General features: G+C 43.8%; 3 protein-coding genes across 3 annotated transcripts; all 3 read left to right on the top strand.

The window, feature by feature from the left end:
- The first annotated feature begins 1,527 nt into the window (after positions 1-1,527).
- On the top strand, positions 1,528-7,640 carry LOC139224795 (hepatitis A virus cellular receptor 1 homolog). The gene is made up of 6 exons (XM_070856114.1): positions 1,528-1,561; positions 2,145-2,483; positions 3,600-3,658; positions 4,413-4,506; positions 4,694-4,721; positions 6,799-7,640. Exons 1-6 carry the CDS (start codon positions 1,528-1,530, stop codon positions 6,926-6,928), a joined length of 684 nt encoding a protein of 227 aa, XP_070712215.1. The 3' UTR covers positions 6,929-7,640.
- A 1,582-nt stretch (positions 7,641-9,222) lies between these two features.
- On the top strand, positions 9,223-10,877 carry LOC139224794 (cornifelin homolog B-like). The gene is made up of 3 exons (XM_070856113.1): positions 9,223-9,325; positions 9,899-10,053; positions 10,552-10,877. The coding sequence occupies exons 1-3, from the start codon at positions 9,223-9,225 to the stop codon at positions 10,672-10,674; spliced, it is 381 nt and encodes a 126-aa protein (XP_070712214.1). The 3' UTR covers positions 10,675-10,877.
- An 877-nt stretch (positions 10,878-11,754) lies between these two features.
- Positions 11,755-14,422, top strand: nhp2 (NHP2 ribonucleoprotein homolog (yeast)). The gene is made up of 4 exons (XM_070856109.1): positions 11,755-11,993; positions 12,632-12,701; positions 12,809-12,914; positions 13,615-14,422. The coding sequence occupies exons 1-4, from the start codon at positions 11,846-11,848 to the stop codon at positions 13,738-13,740; spliced, it is 450 nt and encodes a 149-aa protein (XP_070712210.1). The 5' UTR covers positions 11,755-11,845; the 3' UTR covers positions 13,741-14,422.
- The last annotated feature ends 2,301 nt before the right edge of the window (positions 14,423-16,723 follow it).

Raw genomic sequence — 16,723 nt, forward strand, 5'->3', positions numbered from 1 at the left:
ACACATGCGAACATTCAAGGAGTCAAGGAACTTTATTTGGTCAGGTTCAGTCAGGACCCTCCTCTGATTGGTCAGGTTCAGTCAGGACCCTCCTCTGATTGGTCAGGTTCAGTCAGGACCCTCCTCTGATTGGTCAGGCTCAGACTCTGAGGGACGAGGCTCTAGCCCTTCACCTCCTCTACTGCAGCCTGCTGACAGATATTTACAAATACATCCTGCAGAAATTTAGAAAAAATATCTTTTATTGTAATTTTACTACAAATAAACAAGATTTATCGAAGTTTGTCAATCTGACTAAATGATTGTTTAATTAACTGAACTTTTTTAAATTGTTTTTTTAATAATTCTAATTTTCTACCTTTAAAGTGGAACTGCTACTCCTCTCTGCCCACATCCTGGTGTCTGAGTGACTGGTAGGTAGTAAAAGTGTTGGAACTGGTCCAGTAGATCACCTCAGCCAGCAGCCACCAAACGGGCTGCAATGGCTGCAACGTGATCCTTTGGGACAACTGCACCTGATCACAGTAGGTCCACTAAAAGAGCTTGTTTGATCCACTGACAGGCTCAGAGTGTTATTCTAAGTGTGTGACAGCATCATGGAAAGGATCCCTACAGAGAGAGACCTGGAAGATCCTTTTGGTTTAACCACAAACAGCACACACACCAGACTACATTCACTAAAACAGGGATTTTAGAGAACAGGACACAGGAGCTGCTGCCTCCATCAGTCAGTCTGTTTGTGTTATTGAGTGTTACATAAATGTTGTGTTGCATCCCAACAACCCTTTAAATGACCAAAGTCACACAATAACACAAAGAAACTGACTGAATGAGGCAGCTGTTGACCAGCAACTCACTGTTAAATCGCGGTTTTTGTGAATGTAGTCTGGTTGCTGTTGGTGTTACTTTTACTTTATTTACTTTGAAAAGAGTTTTTAAATAAATATTTGTTATGACTTGATGTCTGTTCTGGAGTCCAAGCTGCAGATATTTTTTGCAGCATGGAGCTCAGGTGTCATTTTTGTCAAAGTGAAACTCTGAGGCTGAGGCTCAGATACGGGAAGCAGCCGACCCCAAACAGGAAGTCGTGTGCTGACCTCACGCTCTGTGTGTTCACACTGAACACACACCAGGCGCTCTGAGGTCACCGTACTTATGAAATGTCATTGTACCATCGATGAAATCATATTTAGAAGATCAAAACTACAGAAGTTCTTTCCTTTAAGAAGCTTCACACTGAAAATAAACTATTAAAATTAGGTATTACCTCATTAACATTCATCAATTCTAACACTGTTAGAAGTGATTAAATCAGAATTTGATGAGAAAGTTCCCTGATATGTTCTTCCATAGTGCGCTCGTGTTTTCTTTTAAAAGTCATTTTAAACTTTGGTTTGATCTAATTATCTTCTGATACTAGGCCGAGGTTTCACTTCCTCCAGGCTGTCGGTGGATCATTTTTTACAGTGTGCTTCTTTATATTCTGTGTTTGAGTGGCGACGGTGTGTCAGTGCGACTCGGCTCATCATGAAGATGTTTCTGCTCCTCGTCCTCCTCTCAGGTGACTTAAACGATCCCGACCGTCTCTAACTTTTATTAATGGCTTTTATTAGTCAGGTCAGCTGTCGTCAGGCTTCAGCTCCAGAGGTCTCTGAGCTAAAAGCTTCATTAATAAAGGTAGTTAATTCATCTGTTGGCTATAAAACCTGATGAGACATCAGAAGGAGAAACTTTTAAGATACGACATCATTATTTCAAGAAGGTTTCTTCTTCTCATTGTTTTGGTGAAGTTTCTCGTTTTGAGGTTTGATGTAATTATTGAGGAAGTCGTTTCAGGAAAGTTTCTCATTACTTTGAAGAATCTTTTCATTAAAAGAGAAGGTTTCGACTATCTGGATCTTTTTGTCGTCACAGTGGCAGAAATGAGCTTCTATAGTTTCTCTTACTGACAATAACACCGTGTTTCTTCTTCATGGAGTTCATCTGGAGCAGTTTCACCCTCCAGACCAGCAGAGAAGGAGAAGAACTAAACCACGACGTTGGAAGTTTCATTGTTACTTTCAGCAGAGTTTTAGTTCCTGAGGGAAACCTGAGACAGGATCTGACAGAGCGCTCACATTTACGGGGTTTTTCTGTCTCCACAGTCAGTGAATGTGTCGGCAGGGCCGTCGTGGGTCGCTCAGGTGAGAACATCACTCTGGCCTGTGGGTATGACATCAGGTACCACGGGCCGCGGCCGGTCTGCTGGGCTCGAGGACACATTCCTCTGTCGGGCTGCGGCAACACGCTGGTCTCCACTGACGGACACAAGGTGAGCGGAGGGAGCAGCAGGTTCCTGCTGCTGGGACGGCTGGAGGACGGAGACGTTTCCCTCACCATACTGAACGTCACGGAGGCGGACGCTGGACGCTACGGCTGCAGGGTGGACGTAGCTGGATGGTTCAATGATGACAAACATCACTTTGATTTGAGCATTGAAGGAGGTGAGGAATGATTTTAAAGATCCTAAAGTTTACACAAGGTTTTTTTTCTTTAACTAAAGGAGAACTCTTTTAACCCTGGTCCTCTGTGTCCACATCCTGGTGTTTAAATGACAGGTAGGTACTAAAAGTGTTGGAATTGGTCCAGTAGATCACCTCCAAATGAACCCTTTAAAACACCAAAGTCCCACAGTAACACACTGACTGATGGAGGCAGCAGCTCTAAAATCCCTGTTTTAGTGAATGTAGTCTGGTGTGTGTGCTGTTTGTGGTTAAACCAAAAGGATCTTCCAGGTCTCTCTCTGTAGGGATCCTTTCCATGATGCTGTCACACACTTAGAATAACACTCTTAAACACCTGGAAGATCCTTTTGGTTTAACCACAAACAGCACACACACCAGACTACATTCACTAAAACAAGGTTTTTAGAGAACAGGACACTACGTCTCAACAGTTTCCTGGACGTCTGGGATTAAAACAAGAAAACACTTAAAAACTGTTTTAATCTGTTTCAGCTCCACAGACGACCACGTCAACAACAGCAGACACAGAGACGTCTACACAGTCTACACAGTCTACACAGTCTACAGCCAGAAACACAGCAGGTACAACACTCACTCACTCACACACACACACACACACACACACACACGGAGGTTATAAATCAATATTTTAAACTTTATACTGGAAATTAAACATCTATGGAATATTCCTCCCATCCATCGTCCACACCACTTGTCCGTCAATGCTCTAATTATACATTAAGAAATAAAATATAAAAAATAAAGTAAATTCATACATTAAACTAATTAAATAAAAACAGTAAGAGAGTTAAGAAAACACAAAATAGAAAAATAAAAACAATTATAAATAAAGAAATTAAATATTAAAAATGAAAATAAATAAAATTTAAAAATGTCAGTTTTTAAAACAAACTCAAAAATTCTGATCAAATGAAAATAAATACAATTACAAATCAAGTCATCAAATGTTTGAAATCAAATGAAATCAAAGGTGGTGGAAGGACAGACTGTTTCTTCATCTTCATCTTCATCATGACGTCCAGCTGCTGACTCAGCTGAACTACAAACATCTGCTTTCGTTTCCTCGTCCTGCAGGTCAGGTGACCTCCACAGACTGCGACCGCACTTCCTCCTCCGACGGCGTGTTGGCCGAGGTGAGACGCTCAACATGTTCTTCAGCTAACCGACCCTCTGCTATCATCACGTATTTGATGTTATTGTACCGTAAACAGTATGTGGTCCTCTGTGTCCTCATCCTGGTGTGTGAGTGACTGGTAGGTAGTAAAAGTGTTGGAACTGGTCCAGTAGATCACCAGTAGATCACCTCAGCCAGCAGACACCAAACGGGCTGCAATGGCTGCAACGTGATCCTTTGGGACAACTGCACCTGATCACAGTAGGTCCACTAAAAGAGCTTGTTTGATCCACTGACAGGCTCAGAGTGTTATTCTAAGTGTGTGACAGCATCATGGAAAGGATCCCTACAGAGAGAGACCTGGAAGATCCTTTTGGTTTAACCACAAACAGCACACACACCAGACTACATTCACTAAAACAGGGATTTTAGAGAACAGGACTCAGGAGCTGCTGCCTCCATCAGTCAGTGTGTCTGTGTTATTGTGTGAATTTGGTGTTTTAAAGGGTTAATTTGGATCCAACAAAATACTTCTGTGACACACAGTAACACAAATAAACTCACTGATGGAGGCAGCAGTAGACCAGCAACTCTTGTGTTCAGTGAAGTAAAATTACTGTTTTTGTCAATGGAGTCTGGTGTGTACTGGAGCTTACTTAAAGGAGCCTTTAAATGTAATTTGACTTTCAGAAGTGACTGTGTGTGTGTGTGTGTGTGTGTGTGTGTGTGTGTGTGTGTGTGTGTGTGTGTGTGTGTGTGTGTGTGTTTTGCAGCAGCAGGAGCGTAGCAGCAGTGCGACCATGGCTCTGGTGTGGGTTCTGTTTGTGTCCGTCGCTTTAATCACGGCCGGCGCCGGCGTCATCTTCTGTAAGTCAGGAGGGAAGTTTAACAGGTTTAACAGCTGACTCCAGACCAGCGTCCTGCTGAAACCATGAGCGCTTTTAGTGTCTTAAATGTAACTTGATGTCAGTTTTCCTGTGTATCTGTATTTACTGAGAACCCTGCAGCGTGTGAACTTCTCCCCAAATCAGTATTTCTGTTTTTGTCTCCGCAGTGACAAAATGGAGGCGACTCAACAAGACGTAAGTGTCTAACTTCTTCTTTCTGTGGTCTGCTGATGGACCTTTTCCAGATTTCATCACCAAATAAATGAGCCAATGAGTCACGTTAAAATAGAGACTAAAAACTCAGCATCAGCGTCATGAGTCGACAGCTTCACCTCAGGGACGGGAACACGCCCTGGTCGATGTCTGCATCATCACCTCCACAGGCGTCCCGCACGGCCGTGTGCTCAAAGTGAAACTCGTCATTTCCAGAGAAGACACCCACAGACACAAACCACACGAACAGAAGCCGAGAACCACTCGTTAATTTCACCGTCTCCATCGACCCTCCCACCCTGTGACACCCCACCGTGGGGCCTCCAAGTGAGATTAGCGTCGGACGTTACACCGATCTGTCAATCACATCACAAAGACCCACATTTATTTAAAACAGGTGGCTCAGCGAGGACAGAATGAAGCCCACAGAACTTTATATTAAATCCCAGATGAGTCTTCTCTACGGTGTGATGATAACACAGTATGCAGACAGGTAAAGTCCCGCCCCTTCCTGTGGGCTCAGGGGACCTTGTTTCAGAAAAGAATCTGAACGGTGCGAGACGAATAAAGTTAAGATCCTGTTTGAATCAGCGGACCAGGAGACTGGGATCCTTCCTCAGAGGACCAGGAGTCTGGGATCAAACACAGCAGCTCAGAGAACATTAGGGACGTTAGCACGGTGACGTAGCAGAGTTAGCTCGCTAGCTAGCAGGAGACCAGAGGATGTAGCTCACAGAGCCGTTCACAACCAGACAGACTTTTTCTGAAATAAAGTCCCACAGTGATCCACCAGAAGAGGATGAACTTTGCATCTTTATTAAGTATCATTAAAGCTCACAAAGTCAAACACAGATTAGTTAATACATAGCAGATAGTTTTAATGGCTGTTTAAAGTCGTTAGCTTCCTCCAGGAAGAACTTACCAACATGTTAGCTTAAGTCCTCAGCTACCGTTAATCTGCTGATTAAAGATTAGCATTACGGCAAAATAAATATGCTCACAGCACAAAGTACTTGGCAGCTAGCTAAGAGGAGAGCTGCAGCTCTCTCAGCACGGTTAGCTTCTTGTGTTTACCACATACATAATAACAGTTTCATAAATGTTAGCATTGTGTAGCCAGGAGCTAGTCTGATTCTAGCACATCGTCCAACAGATACGTAGGATTTATTGGCATTTTAGTTAATGTTAGCCGACAGAGCATTCGTGGGGTTAGCTAACGGTGTTAGCCGACAGAGCATGCGTGGGGTTAGCTAACGGTGTTAGCCGACAGAGCATGCGTGGGGTTAGCTAACGGTGTTAGCCGACAGAGCATGCGTGGAGTTAGCTAACGGTGTTAGCCGACAGAGCATGCGTGGAGTTAGCTAACGGTGTTAGCTGACAGAGCATGCGTAGAGTTAGCTAACGACGTTAGCTAACAGAGTTTAAATGGTTAGCTTGAAGTGACCCTCCACACTGCTAGCTTACCACAGTAATCAAAATATAGTGCTAGTAACAGTAAATAATAATTATGCTGTGTTATCAGACCGTCTGGAAGTATTATTACATTATTATGTCTGGAAACACATTTGGCCATAAAACCCTCCAGTGTTTGACCTGAACACGACTGAAAGCTGAGGTTTCCTGAAAAGTCGGACATGTTGAATCTGGACGGTTTCCAGCAGGTTTCAGTTCAGCCAAAAGAAAAACTTTGAAGCAGCTGAGAGCGCAGGGAGGAAGATGAGGTCTGCTGAGAGAGGAAACGTCTGGCTGAGCTGGAGGGTCACATGACCCACTGACTGTCAGCAGACTCAGTGAAGAAGTGATTGATCCACCACAAGCTTCCAACAAGTCCACACTCCCTGGTGGGAGGAGAGAAGATTATCTATCCATCTACATTAATGTTCTTAAGATGAACCAGTTATTGTCGTGTGGCCTCACTTCTACCTTTGAACTAACATCACGTGTCTTTGCAACACAGCGTCCTAATTTTCACGATGACGCCAAATGACCTCGTCACAAATCATTCAGAGATTATTATTGATCAGAAGATGAATAAAGCTGTATTGATTGTGTCTTCCAGCCGAGAGCAGCAGGTCGACTTCAGGTCCACTTCGTTCACTCTGCAGCTCCAAAGTCAAAATTACGCCGTGGAAAACATCTACCAGATCGATGAAGGCGGCGATGGAGGCGAGTACGAGCACTGCCCCTGAGCCCTCAAGCTCCGCCCACAATCACCTCCACTTAGGAGGCGTTCAGGGCCACTGCCGCCACCGGGGGCTTCTTAAAGGGGCAGCGTGGACACGAGACACTGAACTGAAAACATTCGGCTTCACTGAAAAAAAGTCAAGAAGCAAAAACAAACTACAAGTCCCAGAGAGCATTGCTGCAAGAGATTCTGTTGCCACGACACTAACGTCATGTTGACGTCATGTGTGACGGAAAGACTCCGTTGTGTGCGAGTGTTGATGTGGTAACGTCATATTTATTTATTACGTAAAACCTTCCTGGTCACATCATCTGGCTCTCAAACATGGAGGGTAAAAGAACACTGAGGATATAAACTACTACTCCCAGGGTGCAGTTGGGCCAGAAACATCCAATCAGCTTCAAAGTCCTGTGTCTAAAACTGAACGTTAACTCTGGGTGACTTCCATGGTGACAAGTTTGGTCCTAAACTCAATTTTCTACCACTATGACTCGCCTCTTCTCCATGGCAACGGAGGCCGGGACTCTGGGTATTGTAGTCTTTGAGCACATCTGCCAAAATGACCCACAGACCCTGATGTCTGAGGAACCAAGTGGATAAACAATCATGACGTCGTCCCGTGATTCTGTGTTAACGCTTTGTTGAATACTCGATTCTGATTGGTCAGTCTGTTATTTCAGTCTGTTATTCAGATTGATTAATCTTCTATTAATATTTAGATTCATTTACTCATATTTTATATATTACAGCTGTTCTAACTGTTAACTAACTGTTAACGCTGGTTATTAACTGGTTATTAACGCTGGTTATTAACTCTGGTTATTAACGCTGGTTATTAACGCTGGTTATTAACTCTCTGGTTATTAACTCTGGTTATTAACTCTGGTTATTAACGCTGGTTATTAACTCTGGTTATTAACTCTGGTTATTAACGCTGGTTATTAACTCTGGTTATTAATTCTGGTTATTAACTCTGGTTATTAACGCTGGTTATTAACTGGTTATTAACTCTGGTTATTAACTCTGGTTATTAACGCTGGTTATTAACTCTGGTTATTAACGCTGGTTATTAACTCTGGTTATTAACTCTGGTTATTAACTCTGGTTATTAACTCTGGTTATTAACGCTGGTTATTAACTCTGGTTATTAACTCTGGTTATTAACTCTGGTTATTAACGCTGGTTATTAACGCTGGTTATTAACTCTGGTTATTAACGCTGGTCATTAACGCTGGTTATTAACTCTGGTTATTAACTCTCTGGTTATTAACTCTGGTTATTAACTCTGGTTATTAACGCTGGTTATTAACTCTGGTTATTAACGCTGGTTATTAACTCTGGTTATTAACGCTGGTTATTAACGCTGGTTATTAACTCTGGTTATTAACGCTGGTCATTAACGCTGGTTATTAACTCTGGTTATGTGCTAAACGTTGCTCCTGTATTGAAGTGAAGTGTTTATTCTTGTGTTCAGTTCTTTGGCTGTAAAAAGGAAACTGTTCCTTTAATGTGAAATAAATGCTGGAGCTTCGCCAGCGACCAAATAAAATCTGGTCAGACGAGTCGAGCAGGTTCATCAGAAACCTTCATCTCACTGAGAGACGTCATCGTCCAATCAGAGCAGTCAGTCAGTCTGCCAGTCACACACACACACACACACACACACAGGTAAGATTGTTATCGTTTTCTCTCTTCTTCTATGGTTTTAATCAGATTCAGTCTGTTCTTAGGAACATCTGAATATCACAGCGGTGACGTGGGTTTGGGTTTTTTTGTGTATTTATGTTTATTCATCTTTAATCGTTTGCTGCTGATTAAGATTATTGTGTAAAATACCAAAGTGTTCCAGGCCTGATGGAGGTCTGTGATTTCCCCCATGAACTGGTGTTACTGTTACAGTTCATTCAGCTGATGAGCTGATGGTGATTGATCCTCCTCCAGCTGATACGTGTCAATGTGTCGAACCTTTCAAACCCTTTGACTTTAGTACGTTTTACAAAATATATTGTGAGAATCTGATAGTCTGATGACGTTGTGCTGATGCTAAAGTTCACCAGCTGCATGCTAACATTTAAATCCATTAGCTGTATGCTAATGCTTAAGGCTGGTAGCCGCATGCTAGCAGTTAAGTCCGCCAGCCGCATGTTAACGCTCCAGTTTGTTAGCTGTGTGCTAATGCTAAAGTCTGCCAGCAGCATGCTAACACTGAAGTTGGATAGCTGTTTAATATAGCTAAATCCCACTAGCTGTATGCTAATGCTAACAATTATAAGGTGTGTATGTGTCCTGGTGTCCAGGATGAGCTGGCCGGTGTCCAGGCAGCCTCCGGCTCTGGATGTTTCCTCTGAGGACGCTGACTGGGCGTCTGGGATCTGTGACTGCTGTGACGACACGAGAGACTGTAGGTAACGTTCAGCATCACCTGTGTCCATCTGGGACGTGTTACAACTTACCTGAGACGTGTGTCCGGGCGCAGCTTCGTCGTGTCGAGGAACCTGTTGCTAGGATACCTCTGGGGCACCGTCCAATCACAGGCAGTCAGCTCTGTAAACAGGAAGTCACTGTAGTCACAAGCTGGAGTGTTATTGATCTGTAAGCTGATCAGTTCTCTTCACTCCACAGCTCCGTTCTTCTTCTCTCTAACAGGCTCGTACTAATCTCCCTCATGTTAGGTCACTTCCTGTTTGGCTTTTTCACATGTGGAAGTAAAATTCTCTCATAAAAACGACTCCAGAGTCTCTTTGGGGAAAATATGAGGATATTTTTATGGAAATCTTCTTCCTAGATCAGAACCTTCACACTGTTTGAAGTGCTCGCCTGTTATTGATGGATGAAAACAGACTCATCATCTATTTTACAGCATGTAAAAATCCAGAAAGTTCAGTTTTGTGTGTGTAGTTGTGTGAGTGTGCCCTTTAGGCTTCTGTGTGTTGTGTTGCTGTGTGTTAATGTGTGTGTTTTGTGTGTGTTTCAGGCTGTTTTGCCTGCTGGTGTTGTCCGTGCTTCGCCTGTCGGACCACCAGGGACCTGGGTCAGTGTCTCTGCCTCCCCCTGCTGGACGTCTGCGGCTGCGTCCGTCCCATCACCATGTCCATGAGGGTCTCTGTGCGCCATCGCTACGGCATCAGAGTGAGGACAAAACTCTCCACGCCTTCTGTCGACACACACACCACGTGCACACTTTCACTTAAAGGGACAGTCTGTATTTTCTCTTCAAAGCCACCAGACTCCATTGACTAATCCAGTGATTTTATTTTGCAGAACATATGAATGCTCTAGTGTAACACTGCCTCACTTTGGCTGTTTGTTTGTCTTATTGTGACATTTATGTGCTTTAAATTCTCAGTTTGGATCCAAACTAACATGTTAGTTCACTGATCAATGCAGCAGTAGAGCAGGAAACCCACATTTTCTGAAAGGTAAAATTACAGCTTTCGTCAATGGAGTCTGGTGGATAATTGTATGTTGTGGTACTGGTACTGCAGCACTGGTCTGTGTGTGTGTGTGTGTGTGTGTGTGTGTGTGTGTGTGTGTGTGTGTGTGTGTGTGTGTGTGTGTGTGTGTGTGTGTCTGTGTGTGTGTGTGTGTGTGTGTGTGTGTGTGTGTGTGTGTGTGTGTTGCGTTCAGGGCACTCTGTGCACCGACTGTTTGGCCGCCACCTTCTGTCCGTCCTGCGTCTGGTGTCAGATGTCCCGAGAGATGAAGACGAGGAAACTCCCCACCATGCTGGGTGACATCATCCACCGCTGATGACATCATCAGTGTGGAGTCACAGCTCCCAGACGCTGGTTAGTTAGTGGTTAATTACTAGGTAGTCAGTGGTCAGTGCCGAGATAGTTCCTAGTAAGTTACTAGTTAGTAACTAGTTAGTTAGTGGCCAGGTACGAGGTCATTGCTAGTTAGTTGCTGGTTAATTCCTGTTTAACAGTGTTGACTCGTTTAGCAAACAAGTTAATGAACCATTGAATCATTTGTTCTCTTGTATGTTGATATTTATCAGTTATAAGTTATCACTTTGTTTTTATACGTTTCACAGATGAATTGTTTTAATGTTTTTGTACCACAGTTCTGCCACTTAGTTACTAATTAACTAATTAGTTAGTTTATCTTGACGCTCATTCAATTACTTCCTGAATATTTTATATTTTCTGAGTAATAAAACGATTAAAGCACAGAAACAGAATTGATCTTTTTTTATTTATTGTTTTTCTTCTGTTTTTGAAATATCGATCAAAACAAGTAAAAACATTTTTTTTCACAGATTTTTAGGAAAATTATTTTTTATTCTGATTCTTTTGATTTAATTCAAGGTTTTTCATGTTTAATCTGTATTTAACAAATATCAGTTTATGATAAATGTGTGAGAGTGAGCGGTTTACTGAGCCGCCCTGCTGCACGCCATGATGTGAAACATGTTGTGTGTGTAAAACAGCGTCAGGACGATATCCCGATCAAAATGTATTAATTAAAATAATCAATTAAAAAAGAATGAGAATGAGGTGTGTCAGTGCATAATGACGAAACAGATATAAAATCTATACAATTAAAATAGAGATAATTACAAATCAGAATATGATAAAAGATGACCCCATCAACAGTGACAGAGGGGCTAACACAATCAATAACCAAAAACATTCTGTATATTAGGAAGCAAAAATACCTTTTGGTTGGAAAAAAAAAGATTTAACAAAAAGAAAGTAAGGAGACTGTAGGCAGCTCGGTCTTTTATTTTGAAAGGTCGGGCTGTGGTTGCCTTCCGGGCCGCTGGGGGCGCTACTTCCGTGTTTCCTTTAATTAAACACAAGAAGAAGAAAAAAGTCAAACACGTGCGGGTTTACTCGCGGTGAGAGTGTGTGTTGACCGTCAGAAGTCCGATCGGAAAGCAGCAGAACGATTATCGATCATTTAGTTCGATCAGAAAATGGCGAAGACGAAGAAGGAGAAGAGCTCCGCGGACGGAGAGGAGGCCGAGCGCTCCTACCAGGAGCTGGTGGCCAACGTGAACCCCATCGCTCAGCCGCTGGCCTCCAAGAAACTCAGCAAGAAGCTCTACAAATGCGTGAAGAAGGGTAAATAAAGAGGGGGGGGGGGTAAATAAAGAGAGGGGGGGGGGGGGGTAAATAAAGATTGGTGCAGAAAAGACAAAACTCCACTGAAAATCTAAACGTTTTCAAGTTTTCTTGCGTGTCAGCAGCTTTACAGACAAAGTGGGTCGATAGTTCAGATCTCGTAAGAATCGTTGGAGTCTTCTGATTGATTCGGCTCATAAATGATCACTGAAATGTCCCCAACAGTGATTTGATTGGGGAAGAGAGGCGACATGAAATGTGTCGGATATCAGACATGTGAGTGTTGATTCACTTCTCTCCCCTCCAGTAAAAAGGCACCAAACTGGGCTCAGAAACAGTTTGAACGCTTCCGGTGTGTCAGCAGACATTTGTGACATCGTAGCTCGGTAATAGATCTCTTATGGATTGTGGAACTTGTGTGATTAATTGGGTTGAAACACGTGGTGCTTCTCTCAGGAAGTGCTCAGGCCTCCTGCAGGCTGCAGGGAGAACCACTAAATCTACTGAGCAGCATGGTTTAGTCAGAGTGTGGAAAGTTGTGATCTTCAGCCTGCTGGATTCAGGACGAACAGAAATGTGAACTGATGCTGGACTGAAGTCTGGAATCGTGTCCTCATGGTGGTTTTCTGTCGTTCCAGCTGCCAAAGTGAAGAACATCCGCAGAGGAGTCAAAGAAGTCCAGAAGTTTATCAACAAGGGGGAGAAAGGGTGAGTCGGCCATGTTTCTAACCACGCACGGGCTTTAAAGGGCCAGTCCGTACAGGAACACTGATGCCGTGGACGTAGCTGTTGTTTATTGATCCGTCTCTCTGCAGGATTGTGGTGTTGGCCGGCGACACGCTGCCCATCGACGTCTACTGTCACCTGCCGATCATGTGTGAGGACAGAAACATGCCGTACGCCTACATCCCCTCCAAAGTGGTGAGTCAGTCAGAGTGGCTCTGTAGAGAAATCGGCCGTAGCTTAGCATGTTAGCGCCCAGCAGCAAGTGAGTGACAGCTGGTGTGTTGTGATCAAAATCAACCAATCGAAGCAGCAGCAGCTCTAAAATCCCTGTTTTAGTGAATGTAGTCTGGTGTGTGTGCTGTTTGTGGTTAAACCAAAAGGATCTTCCAGGTCTCTCTCTGTAGGGATCCTTTCCATGATGCTGTCACACACTGAGAATAACACTCTGAGCCTGTCAGTGACAGAGTGATCATTTGTGTTTAACCAGAAACAGCTGTTATATCGCTCTCTTCCAAACCACCAGACTACATTCACAAAAACACTAATTTTACCGTGCTGAACACAGGAGCAGCTGGTCTGCTGCTGCTGCAGTGGGTTACTTTGTTTGTGTTACTGTGTGACTTTGGTGTTTTTAAACGGTCAGTTCAGAGGATCTACTGGACCAGTTCCAACACTTTCTACACCTTCCAATCATTTCAATCTCTAAATGTGTAAAAATTGGTTCAGGCTTAAAAACACCAGAGTTTTCCTTTAAAAACGTGATTATTCTCAGTCAGGTTCTGCAGTCACATGGAGCCGCTGAGTTATGGATGTTTGTCATGTGACTGTGATGTCATGTGACTCTGTGATGTCATGCGACTATGATGTCATGCGCGGTGTCCCCGTCTGGTTTCAGGATCTCGGTTCTTCTGCGGGCTCCAAGAGGCCGACCTGCGTGATCCTGATCAAACCCCACCAGGACTACCAGGACGCCTACGACGAGTGCATGGAGGAGGTGTCGGGTCTGCCCAAACCGCTCTGAGACGTCGGCCAATCACTGAGCGGCTCTGAGGTCACTGCCTACGTTTAGATAAACCCCCACTTTAAAGGAGCAGTCCGGCATTTTAGGAAATCCTCTCGTCTTTCATCAGGAGCTCAAACAACCGCAGCGACACATCAGACGCGTAGCTGTGGGACAGCGATGCTAACAGTTTCCCTCTGCTTCCAGTCTTTGTGCTAAGCTAAGCTAACGCTGCCCTGGACCGTGAGGCTGAGGAGGTTTTTAATGAATGTCAGAGATGGTTCAACACGGTGTGGAAATAAAGTGTGTTTACAGGAGGCCGATGATCTGATCGATGATCTGATCGATGATCTGAGCCTCTGATTGATCAGATTGTCACTGCTGATCGATGAAACACACATTTTCAGTCTATTTTTTTAAACAAAATACAGACCTGAAGATGAAGGTTTATTTCAGTGAATCAGAGCGGAGCTTCATGTTCTGATCAGATCGATTGATCTGACGGCAAACTGCAGATTCTCAGTTCAAATATTTTCTCTTTTTAAGACCTCAAATCGACCAAATGTTGACTGGACAACATTTTTGTCTTTGTAATATTTCAGTTTTTCTTCTTTTGTTTTCATGTTGTGTCAAAGCTGAAGTTTCTTATAAATATTTGTTAGATATTTAGACTTGTTTTTTAATTAAAGGAGATGTGAATGGACTCTGGTGTCTGGGGGGTTATTTTCACTATCAGTTTAAAGGAGCAGTCCGCCTCTTCAGGACGTCCTCTGGTTTCTGATCAGTGATCAAACCAAAATGTGGCTCCGCTGATAATTTAAAGATTATCAGCATGAAACTTCCTCTGCTCATCACTGGCATTAAGACTTATCTTTTGTATTACAGCTTTTCTAAAGTGTCGTCTTTATATATGTAAATGAGTCATGACCTAATTAAACATCTGATCAACGGACGAAGGTTCAAACCACTTGTTTCATTTTCAGAAGGTTTTTACACAGGAAATTATTTTATGTCTGTCAGGAAATACTGTCAAACTATTTTCATCATGTTTTCAGGAATAAAAGCTTCTATAAACTAAATGTGACCTTTAGATTAGAGAGAGAAATAAACCTGTGGAAGAAAAGACTCATTTAGAGAAAGAAGCCTTTAAAGGGCTGAATTAAAATCTTAATTTTAGTGGAAAATGTGGAGACAAAAGATCATTTAGAGATGCAGAAATGATTAATTTTACAGATCAGAGAATAAATCAGCTGGTTTAATTAAATTAAAATGATAATGTGGTGAAATGGTCACAATGAATATCTGAATAATATTAAATAACAAAATAATAGTAAACTAAATAACTACATGAATGTAAAAGATACAATAAACAGAATAAATATAATAAACTAATAATTAATATAAAATATAAAAATAAATACGTGTGTGCTGCTGTTTGGTCCTTCGGCCACACGGGGGCAGCGCTGCTCCTCCACTGAGGACTGAAACTGATACAGAGATTAAAGCCGCTCCAGCTGGTACCTGATCAATTATTACCTGATCAGTTCTTATCTGATCGGTTGTTACGTCACTTTATCACTTTAGTTTTTGGCCAAGTCACAGTGAATTGATCTGTATTGATTAAATGTTACCTGTGATGGTCACTGATAGACTGATGGCTCTTCTGATTGGTGGAGGTGCAGCATCATAAACCGGACTCAGCGGCCAATCAGGAGCGAGCACAGGTACCTGATCCGCTGAGGTGAGTGTCTGCTGACCTTCGTCATCAGTGTGAGGATCAGGAGGGATCTGTGTGATCCTTTGCATCGCCACCTGGATGCTGGAGGTTACCATGGCAACGGGACGCCGTCACCACCTGAGCAGCACGTGTGCATCGCCGTGTGTGTGACATCACTCACCTTTGTCCCCTCTGACTCAGAGATGGAGACAAGTGAGGCTAGTGTTAGCCTCTCGGCTAGCGTTAGCCTCTCGGCTAGCGTTAGCCTCTTAGCTAGCGTTAGCTCTTAGCCTCAGCACACCTCGCTGACCCACTGATCCACCTGGTCGAGCCTCCAGGAGTCCTGGGGCTTCGTGAGGAGGATTCAGAGCTCCTTTTGAAAACAAAAGCTTTATTTAAACTGTTAACCTGGACGGCCCAGGTGGACTGAACCCAACCCTACCTGTGACTGAGTGGTTTAGCTCACTTCATTTCTCTGTTTAGTGTTTATTTGTGTTCTTCTCTCAGTTGCAGCTTTTGGTTTTCAGGTGTTCCTGTCAGGTGACACACCTGACAGGCAGGTAGGGTGGCCCGGCGTTACGTAGCTAACCCGCTAATCAGGCGTGGTAGTCGACCGTAGAGTCTCTGAGGAGGATTAAGAGCTCCTTGAGGCGCTGACAGGGTTCAAGGACGTTGTTGAACCTTCACTGAAGTTCAAGGTGTTTCTGACTAAACCTTCGCCTACCTGTGATCACCTGGGCGGGTGGGAGGAGCTTGACCCCTGGCCTGATTAGAGTCCGGGAACAGCCCCGCGGTGACGGTGACTCCACCTGATCTGGGCTGCGCTGGATGAGTAGAAAAGTAAAAAGTGTGTTTCTGACTTGTCGGAGCAGGTGGAGCGACGGAGGCGACACCTGAGGAGGAGGAGGAGGAGGAGGAGGAGGAGGAGGAGGAGGAGGAGGAGGAGGAACCCGTTCTCCTCTGTCCTGTTGGGACTCGTCGTCATTATCTCTCCCCGCTGTCATGTTCATAAACTCCTGTCAACACGGAGCCCGAGGCGACGCTCACTCCCCACGGCAGGCCGACCGGCTCAGGTATCCAGGTATCCAGGTAGGACGGGATCACTCTGAGGAGCTCGTTCTCCCTGGGGGGGTTTTAGAGCTGCCGGTGTGAGATGTGTGAGGCCTCAGACCCCCCCCACAGCCTCACTATCATAAAGCACTGTGGAGGCGCTACGCTAACGGTTAGCATCACACCAAGCCCCAGAGTGTCATCGATCATTCACCTGTTACCTTCAGCTCAGATCAG

The sequence above is a fragment of the Pempheris klunzingeri genome, unplaced genomic scaffold, assembly GCF_042242105.1.
Source record: "Pempheris klunzingeri isolate RE-2024b unplaced genomic scaffold, fPemKlu1.hap1 Scaffold_57, whole genome shotgun sequence".
Lineage (NCBI taxonomy): Eukaryota > Metazoa > Chordata > Actinopteri > Acropomatiformes > Pempheridae > Pempheris > Pempheris klunzingeri.